This window comes from Gossypium hirsutum, chromosome D07 (genome assembly GCF_007990345.1).
Source record: "Gossypium hirsutum isolate 1008001.06 chromosome D07, Gossypium_hirsutum_v2.1, whole genome shotgun sequence".
NCBI lineage: Eukaryota > Viridiplantae > Streptophyta > Magnoliopsida > Malvales > Malvaceae > Gossypium > Gossypium hirsutum.
In genome coordinates, this window is record NC_053443.1 from 11,077,387 (window position 1) to 11,091,966 (window position 14,580).

A 14,580-nucleotide genomic window follows, 5' to 3' on the forward strand; every position below is an offset into this window, starting at 1 on the left:
TATCCGAAGGGAATCCATCACTTTTTTTAATAAACTTAAATTATCTCTAGAAATTACAAAATGAGAAAGCTTGTCATTTCATTTCAAACTTGTAAATTCTCGGGGGGAAAATCACTTCAATTATTACAAATAATCCGCAAATACAGTCCCCATACGGTGTCTAATCTTCTTAGTCACTTGTCTAAATCACCCTCTACATGGTTCATTTTTTCCACGACACTGATCAGTTTGGCTACTTCCGGTTTGGCTACCCAGAATTTTCCCCAACAAGAAAAACACCATAGATAATAATTACCATATAAACCCAAACCTTTCTCATTTCGGTTTCTCACCAAATCTTTGTCCTTCAAAAAATCTGGGTTTCCAGTTTTAAATTCATGGCAGCCATTATCATCTTCAAACAAGCTCAGTTCTTACAGTTCCTTTGCTTCTTTCTCATCCTATTTCCTTCTTTAGTACAAGGAGATAGCAACTGTACGTGCGAACCCGAAACTAATGATTCAAATAAAAACTCTTTAGCGACGAGATACAAAATCGTCGCTATTTTTTCGATTCTCTTCGCCGGAGCAATTGGCGTTTGCGTTCCCCTTTTGGGGAAAACCATCGATGCTTTACGTCCCGAAAAAAGACGTTTTCTTCGTAATCAAAGCGTTCGCCGCCGGTGTGATATTGTCTACCGGATTCATCCATGTTCTTCCCGACGCTACCGACAAATTGGCGTGTCATTGCCTCGACGAACATCCTTGGGAAAAGTTCCCCTTCGCCGGATTAGTGGCGATGGCGTCGGCGATTGCTACATTGGTGGTTGATGTTTACGCTACTTCTCATTACACTAAGTCTCACTTTAAGAACCAACCACGGCAGGTTGACGCCGGCAGCGGCGACGATGAAAAGAAAACCGAGGAACGTGATGATGATCAAAGCTACGTACATGTTTATAATCATGGAACGAGTCATGGTTCGGTCTCTATGGTCGAGCCATCGGCTTCGTCTGAGCTTGTTCGACGTTGAGTTATATCTCAGGTACAAAAAATATGGGTTAATTTCATCATATGTCCTCAAATTATTCTCTAGATTTTAAATTAGTCCTAGACTTCAAAGCCTTTCGTCAACTTGATTGTTAATTTTGGTGTTAAATGTTAATTTGGATATTACGTGTATTATATTTAGGACACATGGACCATATTAAAAACATATGTATCTATTGAATGAAAAACATGTTATATGTTAAAAAAGAATAATATTTGTTTCTTTTTTGGTACAAGCAAACAAATACATTATAAAATGAATTCATGCAGGTTTTGCTACTGAGCTATTGATGTGATTGTCCCTATTTGTTTTTTTAACTTGTCAGATCCAAGTTGTTTATGTGGTATGTATACACATATTTGCAATTTGATTCATGTGTTTTAAATATATTCCACGTCATATCTAAATCAGTATTTAATGCTTAAATTGTTGGTTAGACTAATTGATATAATATCAATGCTTTAAGGACTCAATTAGAACGCTTAAGTTTAGAGATCAATTTAAAATTTAGATGATAATGTTATAGTTGAGGTCTTTGGGTGTAAGTAAATCAAATATTATATATATTACACCTGCAATCATAATAAACACGAGCCAATTGAAAATATGTTGATAATGATAAATTTAATCCACTTGTTTTAAATATACTTTGTGTCGTGTCTAAACAAGTATTTAATATCTAAATTGACAGTTAGGCTCATAATTGATAAGATATTGATATTTTGACAATTCGATCATATAACTTGGACATTTAGGGATTAATTTAAAATCTAGGTGATGGTTTGAGGACTTTGAGAGTAATTAACTCATCATATTTATGTTTTTGAAGGTTTTGGAGTTAGGGATAGTGGTGCATTCCGTGATAATAGGGATATCATTGGGAGCTTCTAAAAGTCCAAAGACTATAAAGCCATTGGTGACTGCATTTAGCTTTCATCAGTTCTTTGAAGGCATGGGACTTGGTGGATGCATTTCTCAGGTAATTATAGCATGCATCTTTAATGTCCCTTCCATGGTATAAAATTAATTGATTGTGTGTTTTAATCGAGAGGAAATTTAGTAGTTTTTTAGGGTTAAATATTTTATTGATACCAATATATTGGGACATAAATTTGGTAATTATTCTTATCTTGGGGTTTGAACTTATTTTTGGTCCAAGTTAATCTTTGAACTTAACAATTATTCTCGTATTGGGGTCTGAACTTTTTTTGTTCAAGTTTGTCCTTGATATTTTCTTAAAACCCTAAAGTTCAAACCTCGATGTAAAAACAATTGTCAAGTTCAGGTTTCAATATGAAAACAATTGCCAAGTTCAGAGACTAACTTAGAGAACAAAAACTTCAAGCCCTAATAAGGAACAATTGCCTAGTTCAAGCTCTAATATGGGAACAATTACCAAGTTCAATGATAAACTTGGACCAAATAAAAAGTTCAATTCCAAATGTGGGAGTTGTTGCCAAGTTCAAGTTCCAAATAGTGATCTAACCCTAGTGTTTATATTATGCGTAAGTTGCGTATTTGAAATTTTAGTCAAATGTCATGTCAGCTTACTATTTTTCACATAATACTCAAAAAAAAAAACGCTATTTTAGTTAATAAATTTAACGGTTACTATTAGAGCCAGAATTGAAATTCCAAAAATCAAAATGCATAGGGACTAAAAATGATCAAATTGACTAAATCCACACGTTATGAGACTAATAGCAGAATTTTTGATCAGTTAAGTATTAAAATTTCAAAACTTGAACAAGACTTAAAAAGGACTAAATCACAACTTACAAATAATACATAGACTAATAACAGAATTTAACCTTTAATCAATGATTTCTAATTTTCTACGTTGTTGTTTTATTAGGCACAATTCAAGCTCGGTAGTGTTGCAATAATGGCACTCTTTTTCTCCCTCACAACCCCATTTGGAATCGGCATAGGAATCATCATATCGAAAGGGTACGACGATAGCAACCCGGAAGCTCTCATTGTCGAAGGAGTTTTCAACGCGGCGTCGGCCGGGATTTTAATATACACGGCGCTCGTTGATCTGCTCGCCGCTGATTTTATGAGCCCGAAGTTACAAAGCAACTCCATACTTCAAGCAGGAGCCATTGTTTCTCTTCTACTTGGGGCTGCTTTCATGTCTGTCATGGCTTATTGGGCTTAAAAGCTTGAGGGATCATGAGCCAAATTTGCCCATCAATTTCCAAATAAAATATTGCCCTATTTTGAAAATAGTTAATACCATGTATTTATATTGCACTATTATATTTTATTATATTATAATAATGTTTAAAGTATTTTATATTTAAATATAAATTTGAGATATTAATAATACATATTATAAAATTTTATATATTTATATGTTTTTGTTGTATTTTTTAAAATAAATTTATTCAATTTATTCAAAAAGAAGAAATTTTAATTATCAGTCAAATTTCACTCTCAATCCTGCATCAATTTTTGTTAGGTTAAAATAAGCTTTTAAGTCCCTATACTTTAACTATATATGAAATTTAGTTCCTTTACTTTTATTTTAAGAAATTTAATCCCTTAACTTTTCAAATTTAAAAAATACAAATTCAATTGTTAACACGATTAAAATTCATATTTAATTGCATAGTTAGCAAGTGAGTAAATTTTTTTATTTCAAAATATCACCATCAAGTTTAACAAAAAAAAAGTAACGATATTAACAATTGAACCTGAATTTTAAAATCTGAAAAGTAGAACGATTAAATTCATAAAAATAAAAATAAAATAACTAAATTTTAAATTTATAAAAAGTATAGAGACTTATAACATATTTAATTTTATTAAAATAATATGAAAAAAAAACATATTCATTTAACTTAATTATTTTGTTACATTAATGAAATGAATTAATGTTAAATTTTGGGAGATTATAATTTTAATAAATGTTTCTAACTATTGTAAGATTGTAGCCATTGATCTGCATCAATAAACGACGCCGTAAGAAAGAGAGAAGCCTGCGTATCATTTAGCTTTTGAACATACGGTGCCCTTCCACTCATATTTGCTCCTGCACCCGTACAATTGTATTCTCCATAGAATATGGTCCTGTATCATTAAATTAATTACCAATTTTATCCCAACCCGGAAATTCGATTCAATTAATTAAAATTTAAATTTAAATTCAACTTAACTCGATTTGAACATAAAGATGTCGATTAAATAAATTTACTTAACCTAAACGTAAAATGATCTAAGCTCGGAATAACTTAAATGACCAAAATGAATAAGTTGAAATAATATGGATTTAAGTGTCAAACCTAATTAACCAAACTCAAAACAATCTGAAATTTGGGGCGGAACATAAAAAGAGCTAGAGAGGGACTTGGCCCCCTAAAAAAATTGGAAATTTATAATTAAGTCCTTAAATTTTTGAAAATTCTAATTAAACCTACAAAAGTTATGACGATTTTGATTAAACCCTTTAAAAATCTCATTACTTTTCTCAAAAAAAAAAGATTTCTTAAATTTTTTAAAAATTTTAATGAACTCCTCCAAAACTCAGTGGAACTTTCTGTCACTGTCTGAAATCAGGGACGAAGCCAATGACTTTGGGTTGGGGACCAAGATAAAATTTCAAAAAGAGAAGGGAAGCAAAGCTAGTAAATTTTGTGTTAGATGATTTAAATTAATTAATTAAATAATTTTTGAAAGGGCCAAAAATACAACTTTTTTCATTTGACCAAAACTGAAAAGGATTGACTTGAATTATTAATTTTAAAGAATGATTAAAAGTACAATTATACCAAATTCGATTATCGGAAAGTTTTTAAAATCTAAAATATTATTTTTTTTGAATTTATTAATTATTTGATTTTCGTATACGTACTGGTCTCGTGAAGGGTCATTGAAATCATTCCAACCCTCGGGTGCAATAATATCCGTCATTGACGTCAAAGCGAAAACCACACGAGAATACGGCCGCCATGCACGGCCGAGCCATATTCTTCCTGTACCACCAATACTACAGTTCACGAACGCAAACCCACTGTCTTCATCCGCCGACGCTCTTCCGTGTGCCGTCACTGCTCCGTTTATGGATTTCGATCCCGGTGCCACCTGGTTCGCCATGGATATTAACTGGCAATCCTATTGAAGATTATTGAATCTTAAATTAGTCGGCATATCGACGGTGTTTCTAACTGTTCGCTCAGTAAAACGTTGTAATTACCTCGTAAAGGGACTTTCCGTTCCCGAAAATGAAGTCGATTGAACCTTGTATATAGCAATCCTTGAAGTAATGGCGGCCACGGTCATCGTGGAGGGTGTCTTGAGCTCCGTAGAAACCACAACCCCAGAAAGCTGCTTGGTCGCCGGCGATTCTAATGGCCACTGCTTGTGCTCCGACATCACCTGGACGAGGTAGAGGAGCTACATTCTACCATACATGCATAGGAAAAATTGAATACATCAGATTACATTTGTACTCAATTATATTTCACCTTTTCTATTCAATAAATAAATAAATTAATTCTTCCACGCTAAAAAGTAAATTATTAAAAATTTAATTTAATTATACAAATGACAAAATAACTAGAGAATAACACGTGATGTATAGAGATCAATTGTTAATAAAATTGGTCAAATTTTTAGGAGGACCAAATATAAGAAACTTCTAAAATTATGTCATTCTACTTTACAAAATTGGGAAATTAATCCATTCGTTGGTAGACAGATGAATTTGAATAGTTTACTTTTGCTAATTCATTGCACTAGAATGTTGATTTCTAGGTTAACAAGTAAATCACAATGTTGAACAGTATTGCTTAATTAAATTAACTTTTCAATTTTTATAAATTATGAGTATCTAATTCTTAGGAGTAACTTATTAGTTTTAATCCAGTAGAGGGATGCATTTCATACTTAGACTAATCTTAATTTGTTGTATATTATGTGATTATAAGGGTGTACATTTTTCAATTTTAAATGAATTAAACAATTGAATTGAATTGGCTCAGTTAATCGGTTGGTTATCAAATCTAATTCAGTCAAAGATCATCGGTTAAAATTTTTGAAAATTTCAGTTACTAGTTAATTCGATTCGAAACAAGATAATTAACTGAATTAATCAATTAGCTAAAATTAATAATATATTATAAGCTCGATATATATTATATATATATAGGCTCAATATAGGTCTAATACATTATATAAGCCCAATATATAAAAATTAATGGATTTATAAATATTGTTTAAAAAATATTATGAAAATTTAAAATATTTGAAAAACTATTTTTTTTTTAAAAACAACAAAAAGTAAAAAAAAACAAAAAACAAAGAAAAGTAATATTTTTTACGTAATGCTTGTTATTATGTTTTTAATTTAGTATTGTTATTATGTTATTTGTTGTTTTTTCTTTTCTTTTAAACTTCTTTGAATTAAAAATAAAGGAAAAGTTGTTATGAATTTTTTTTATGATTTAAACTTGTTTAAGAAAAAATATGTTCAAATTTCGATTAATTTAGTTAATCGCCTGAATTAATCGAAATTAATTCAGTCAGTTAATATGTTTAAAAGAAAAAATTTGCTTTAGCTTACTATTAAGAGTTTCAAAGTTTTAATTAATTCAATTAATAATTATTTGATTCGAATGATAATCGAACCGACTATTTTAACTTATTGAATTGTGTATATCTCACCATGAAGCTCATGTTCTTGGCAATAAAATTGGTGGAGAAAACTTGAACCGAGCCACTATAAAAGGTTCCATTTGCAGAATTTGCAGTATCATTCCAAGCTATTGCTGTTGATGTATATCCTTGTCCTTGAAATGTAATATTGGGTTTTGTTTTTGGAATAATCACTTTCTCACTGAAAAAAACACATGTATTTATATTTCCGGTTACATCGTAAGAAAAATTGGATAGATCATTCTAAATTTTTATACTTTTAAATTTTGAAATTTTAGTCTTTATGAAAACTACCGTTGTTAATCCAATAACCAAGTTTTTAGTAAGTAATATGTAGAAATAACAAGCAGACATAATATTATACGTATGATAATATGTTTGCCGCATCATTTTTTGGAAATAACATCATTTAATTGAATGGATTTAACAGTTATCATTTAGTGATGATTGGAATTTTAAATTTTAAAAAGTACGGAGATTAAAAATAATTAATTTAAAATATAGAGACTAAATCTACAAATTTCACAAATTAACATCACGTAAAGATAGAGAACTCACTAGTAAATCCCGGTATTGATCCATATTACGCTTCTTTTCATGTTAAGGTTTGGAACAGCATCGACGGCAGCTTGCACGGTCGTGAAATTACAACACCCGTTCTGATCAACGCAAAGCGTCAACGTCGTGTTGGTTTCCGGAGGTGGTATATTTGGAGGGAAATCATCACAAACGGATACCGGTTTACCCTTATCGGGGTGTTTACGGTGTCGACAAAAGTCACTAAAGTCGAACGGGATGAACTTCATGATGATACATGACGACGATGAAAGGGTTAGACTAGAATCAATTATAATTTTGTGGAAATGTGGGCTTGGATCGATGATAAACCGGGATATGAAAATAGCTAAAATAGCAATAAGAATAGTAAAACAAAGGCTTTTTGGGTTCATTGTATTTTTTTTTATGAAATATGGAGGGTGGCATGTGAGGTGTTTATATATAAATGAAATAATATGCCATAAACATGGACTTGAAGTTTAAGGGTTGATGACATGCCTTGCAAATCACCCTGGTTGGCTTTTGGTAATTTTCTTGGAAGATTTTCTCACCTACCAAACATGAAATGGAAAAAGTTTAGACTTCACTTTTTATCATCCTTTTTTGTTAGGGGTCCACTATTGGGTTCATTTCTTAGACTGGGTTACGTTTTTTAAGGTTTTCAAAGGTGAAATTGTGTTATTAGTCCTTGTATTTGTTTAGGTTGTGGACTTAATCTTTTGTACTCTAATTTAGTCGGTTTTAGCCTTGTACTTTTTGAATTGGTCACTTTCGATCCCTATGCTTTTCGAATTTTTGAAACTTGCTGGTAAATATGTTAGGTCAAATTCTGTTGTTAGTCTTGTAAGTAGTAGATTTAGCCCATATTTGCCAATTTGGTCATTTTTAGCCCCTATATTTTTTCAAAAATTAGTATATCAATTTGATTCAAATGTTAGTTGGTAAATCTATTAACTAAAATAATGTGGCTTTTCTATGTGTATTATTTAGAAATAATAATCTCACTTGGCATTACGTACATATGTGAAAATATGTTTATCGCATAAGATTTTAAAAATAGCATAACTTAACAAATTTAACTAGTACTGTTTCGTCGGGATTAGAATTTTAATATTACCAAATTAAAATGTAAGGACTAAATCATCAACTTAGAGATAGTGCAAGGACTAATATCAAATTTTGACCTTTCTCAAATTACTTCAACAAATTGTCCTTGCTTAAGGTCTTTCGAATTGCGTCACCAATTTGTCCATAGCAGTCTTTTCATTATAAGCTAAAATTGTACCTAAATGCTTTTATATAAAGGAATAAATAATAAATTTAATATTAAATATTTACATATTTATTCAATTCCGTCCTTTTCTTTTATTTGGAGCAATTTTTTCTATTTTATCTGTCATTGTTCGTAATTTTATTTTGTTCAAAAATTTTCTAAATTAATTCGATCTCATTTAAATTATTTTGTGTAGAGGCATTTGAAAAATAAGAATAAAAGAAAAATTTAAGATAAGATTGTTTCAAAACAGTCGGGTCACTTTCAAACAAACTATATTTATCCATAAAAATATTAGTGCAAGGTGGTTAAATAATGCAGCAATGACATCATCCACTCGAGTTTAAAGATGTTCATGAGTCGGCGATTGGTTCATTTTGAATTGGGTTTAAGTTTATATTTTTCAATTTTGATCTGGTTCAACTTGACTCGTTTTATTATTTAAAAATAATAAAAAAAGATTAGTATTTGGTATAGTGACGATTTACTTTTTTTGTTCTACAAGTAACATTAAAAATTGTCATGTTACTCTTTTTTATATTTTACTATATCTTTATGGAACACTTGTCAACCCCCAATTCTACTTGTAAAACTTAAAAACTCCATTAACAATTTATCAAATATTTATCCTATTCAAAACTTTGACTTGGAATTTTTTGAAAATTAAGACTTGATCTGACCTATAAATATCTCTAGCTGAGATCACTCAACCACGAAAATTAAATAATTAAAGACTGAGTTCTTTTAGAATTTTCTAAAAAGTATATAGATATAACTTATATAAATAAACATAGCGGGACTAGGGTGAAGAAAAAAAAACTGAAAATTGAAAATTGACTTGATTCGTGGTGTTTAGATAATTTTTGGAATACAAGTTAAAAATTGAGATTATTTCAATAAAACCAAAGTTTATATTTATTTAATTTATAATTTTTCAAATTTTTTCTATGATGTAAAAATAAATATTTTATATTTAACTTACTGAAACTGATTTAAAAATTACGTGCACAAAATTATTTTCGAAAACTACTATATTAGAGTTATTAATTATTTTTTTATTTTGCTTAAAAAATTATATTTTAAGAAATATTTATGAAAAAAAACTTTAAATATTATCAAATGATATAAAAAAACTATAAAATAAAGCTCGTTTGTAAAAATAAATTTAAAAATCCTTTTAAGGTTGAATTAAGTAAATTATTTGGGACAATACTTCAGCGACTAAGTTTACAATTTAATTATTACATGTGATGTATAATAAATGATTAACTTCTTTTTGTAAATTTGATTATCCGTCATGATTTTTTTTTGAATAATTTTATTATAAGTTTTGATTATATCCGAATTTTTTGGCACAATGTCTAAAATTATCTATAGTCTCTACCCGACCCATAAATAGGAGGACAATGCGCTTCAGTACATTCAAACCACGCTCTTTTACATTGACAATAATATTCATATCAATCATAATTTAAATAAAGTTAATTTATGATTACGATATTAATGTTTTGTAAATTACTTAAACAAATTATCCATTAATTGGACTTTGCTAAGTTGTTTTAATTGCTTAAGTTTCATCATTATTATGTTGACATTAAATCTTTTTGTTAATCATTAATTTTAGCACGTTCTTTCTTGTACACAACATAAGTTCAAATGCCATTGTGATTATCCTTTTTTTTTAAGTCACAATCTAAAAAGTAATTTAGAAAAAAATTAAAATTAATTGAAATATCTCAACTCATAAATAGGAGGATAATACGCTTCAATGCACTCGAACTCACGTCTTCCTGCATTGACAACAATGTTTATATTAATCGAGCTAAGACTCAATCAACATATTATATTAATAATTTACTTAAAAGAAGTTAACAATTTTGTAAGAAAAGAAAAGACTCAATGTATTCCACCACCGGTAAGCTGAATCTTTTAATAAAGATACCGTACACTTAAGACATTCAGCCGATGAACAAGATAATTCATCAAGAACTCTGATGGTATTTTCTAGCTAGAATTTAGCTCTCTCAGGATCATCCTCGGCCGTAGCTCGGAATTCTTCAGCACCGTACTTACGGATCTTATCAATAGGAGGCTTACCAACTCTGATAGGTTATGTACTTTGAGGAATAACGGGAACTGATTGAAGAATAGGAGGGAGTGGAGGTTGTTGAGTAGCCGGGTTTGTTCGTACAAACTCGGTGAACCACTTATTCATCATCTGGAAGAAGGCTTCTTTAGCCTCTCCTTCCCGGCCCTTAGATACAGACCTCGTACCATTCGAAGCTATTCATTAAATGGAGGCTTGAGCATTACTCTCTACTTCATCTGAATCAACTCAGTTGAATGTCATTGCTATATGAAAACATGTTTTAAAACGGTCAAGAGATATCACACAATCACAGGTTAAATAATGACATGGATAGCTAGACTCGTATATGCTATGTTAGTCTGAGAATTGACTAAATCGTAGCTCTGATACCAATAAATGTAACACCCCTAACCTGAATCCGTCACCAGAACAGGGTTGCGAAGCATTACCAAAATTTATAAATCAAACAGATAGAAAATGCAAACATTTCATATCATATAGAATTCATGTCAAAAACCAATCAAAATCATACATATTGTCCCTTATACGAGCCATCAAGGTCCAAAATATACTTTAAAAATAAGTCGGTACTAAATCGAATATTTAAATTTTTTTTTTAGAAAATATTGAAAATTTTCAAAGCTGCAGGGGTCACACGGCCAAGAGACACGCCATTGTCTTAAGCCATATGGACATTCGAAATAGAGACACATGGCCGTGTCTCAACCCGTGTCCGTGCCCGTGTAACTCCTTGACTTGGGTCACACGGCCAAGTCACACGCCCTTGTGCCAGGCTGTGTGAGCATATTGACTTGCACCCTTAAGAAGATACAGGGGACACACGGTCGTGTCACCTGGCCGTGTGTCACACACGGTTGAGACACATGCCCATGTCTCTGCTTGTGTGGACGAAAATATGTCATTTTCCAAGTCACATTTCTCACCCAATTTGACACCAACCTAACTCAACATTTTTTCACATCAACAAGCCATAACAAGACATTCAAAACAAGCCAAAATCAAGTCTTAAACATGAAATATCACCACATACAACCAATATGCCCTTAGGTACCTCAAATGACAACTTAAAAACATGTCAACCAAGTATCCAAACTTACCTAAATAACCAAATACATATATGCATATTCAAACCATATTTTACTTTCATTCATTCTACCATATCAGCACACATCAAATATGATAATGCCACATATATATACATCAAAATATACCAATCACAAGCCATATAAGTGGCTAGCCTCAACAAAACACTTATATGGCAACAATGGCCAAATTAACCTATACATGCCATTATAACCGAAATTAATTAACCAAAAGTATCAAAAGAGCCGATGGATAGTGTGAAATAGCTTTGATAAGCTTCTAACTCGTACGAGCTTCTGAATTACTATAAAACACGAAAAATAACATGGAGTAAGCATTGAAGCTTGTAAGTTCGTATAACAAAGAAATTAACTTACCATTTAATCACATTTAAGGTAATTATAGAAACATATCCAAACCAATTTGGCCAAAAGCCTAAACACATATTCTCAACATGTTAGCCATGTAAAACACATATAATAGTCAATAAACATAGATGAACATAACCATTAAGCAAGTTCCATATACATGTAGCATCCATTTCATGTTTCAATTTATCATGTAATATCATTTCCATGTATTTACCTGTAATAGTTTGTATCGAACTCATATTGTCTCATAATAGAACATTGCCTGTTGAACCATTTAGAATATCATTGGATACTCAAGTAGTACACACGAGGTGTACTGAACTGAAATTCGTCAATTCATGTACAGGTATGCTCATAAGAGCTATGAATCGGTATGCTCTCACGAGCTGTGAATCGGAAGCTCATACGAGCTGAGAATCGGTAAGCTCTCACGAGCTGTAAATTGGTAAGTTCATACGAGCTGTGGTGTGTCCACAACACATGCAGGACCTCAACCAAATCGGTAACCCTAATGACATGTCATTTGTATCCTACGAATTCCTAAGGTTCAAATGAGACTCGGTAATTTGTCGGATATGCAATCGGTATTTATACATGGCAATTATACAAATCACACACATATAATTCAATTTAAAACATATAAATTTACAATTTAATTACACGAACTTACCTCGATAAGTGTACGTAGATACGAAGGCAACTAATTCGATATTTTCTCTTTGCCTCGATCTAACCCTGTACGAGGTTTGACAGGATCTATACAAATGAATTTAACTCATTTCAATATAATTCTCATTCAATTTAATCCAACATGGAATTTTGTTTAATTCTTTTGTAATTTAGTCCCTAGGCTAAAAAATGAATTTAATGCAATTTAATCCTTACTCAAGCCTAGCCAATTTTTATATATATTAAAAGCAGCCCATATGCTTCACAAAATTCACAAATATTACCATAAATTTATCACCTTTTTCAATTTAGCCACTAATTGAGGATTTCATCAAAATTCTCTTTACAAAAGTTGTTTATCTAACAACAACCATTCATTTTCTATCATCAAACTTCAAAACTCAAGTATGTTCATAAATATAAAAACCCTAATACTTTAACAATTTTGCAAATTAATCCCCAGGCTAGCTAGATTAAGCTACAACAATCCCGGAAACAATCATTAAAAACAAGACAAAAATACATAACTAATTGAGTAAAATAAGCTTGCCTAAATTTCAAGCTTCCATGGCTAGGGTTTTTTTTTTAAATTTTGATAGAAGATGATGATAATAGTTTATTTTATTTAATTTATTATAACTTTAATCACTAATTTCCAAAATTAACCTTAATAATTCATTCAAATTTCAATGATGACAAATCCATGCTTATCCACTAACAACCTTAATGGATAATTTCTATATAAGGACCTCCAATTTAAAATTCTATAGCTATTTAATACCTTTAGCTATTAGAACAGAACATGTGCACTTTACGCAATTTAGTCCTTTTTATCAAATTAAGCATGTAAACGGTAAAATTTCTTAACAAAATTTTTATATAGTATTTCTATCATACTGTAGACCATAAAATAATAAAATAAATTTTTTAACTTTAGATTTGTGGTCCCAGAACCACTGTTCCGATTTTACTAAAAACGGGCTGTTACAAATTGGGTCATCTATTCATAAGACGGTTGAAGATAAAGTGTGGAAACTAATTATTTTTGGTAAGAATAGTCCTTCTTTGTCACATATTTTTTTGTTGATAACTTGTTTTTGTTTGCTGAAGTAGATATTGATCAGGTTAAAGTCTTAAAGATTGTTCTCAACATTTTTAGAGCTACCTCAGGACATAAAGTCAATAGACTTAAACCTATTGTGTTCTTTTCTAGCAATATGGATTCCAACCATGCTAATGTTATCTATAGTATTCTTGGTTATTGTCAGAATGATGATTCGGGGATTTACTTGGGACTACCTCTCTTTCACCGACGAATAACAGTGAATACTTTCAAATTCATTGTGGATAAAGTTAGACGAAAGTTGGATAATTGGAATGCCAAAACGCTTTCTGTGGCGGGACAAGTGACTAGCTCAGTCAGTTTTATTGTCGATTCCTAATTACTTTATGCAAACAGTGAAAATTCTATCTAGTATTTGGGTAGAAATTGAGAAAATTGTCTGAAAATTTATTTGGGGGAGTTCTAAAGTCTCTCAGAAACTGACTTTGGTAAAGTGGGGAGATTGCTGTTAACCTTTTCTTAATGGAAGATTGGGTATCTGAAGACTTAAGGAACAAAACGAATCCTTTTTGCTTAAGTTGGGTGTTAATCTCCTAACAAAAGAGCAAGCTCTGTGGGTAAGGGTTCTCCGTTCTAAGTACAAGCTCTTGGAGGAATATCTTGAAGACATTTCTCGAAGCAACTGTTCTTTTGTCTGGAAATCCCTTGTTAAGGTTTGGACACTTTTGCGTCAAAATATTCTTTGGACAATTGGTGATGGGAATCG

At 31.0% G+C, this 14,580-nt stretch overlaps 1 protein-coding gene and 1 pseudogene across 1 annotated transcript; one reads left to right on the top strand and one right to left on the bottom strand.

The window, feature by feature from the left end:
* The first annotated feature begins 312 nt into the window (after nucleotides 1–312).
* On the top strand, nucleotides 313–3,214 carry LOC121219382 (zinc transporter 5-like; annotated as a pseudogene).
* A 609-nt stretch (nucleotides 3,215–3,823) lies between these two features.
* Nucleotides 3,824–7,637, bottom strand: LOC107937299 (probable pectinesterase 8). Its single transcript, XM_016870162.2, has 5 exons — nucleotides 7,246–7,637; nucleotides 6,697–6,868; nucleotides 5,228–5,434; nucleotides 4,886–5,145; nucleotides 3,824–4,104 (listed from the first exon to the last, which is right to left on the bottom strand). The coding sequence occupies exons 1-5, from the start codon at nucleotides 7,635–7,637 to the stop codon at nucleotides 3,948–3,950; spliced, it is 1,188 nt and encodes a 395-aa protein (XP_016725651.2). The 3' UTR covers nucleotides 3,824–3,947.
* Between the last annotated feature and the right edge of the window lie 6,943 nt (nucleotides 7,638–14,580).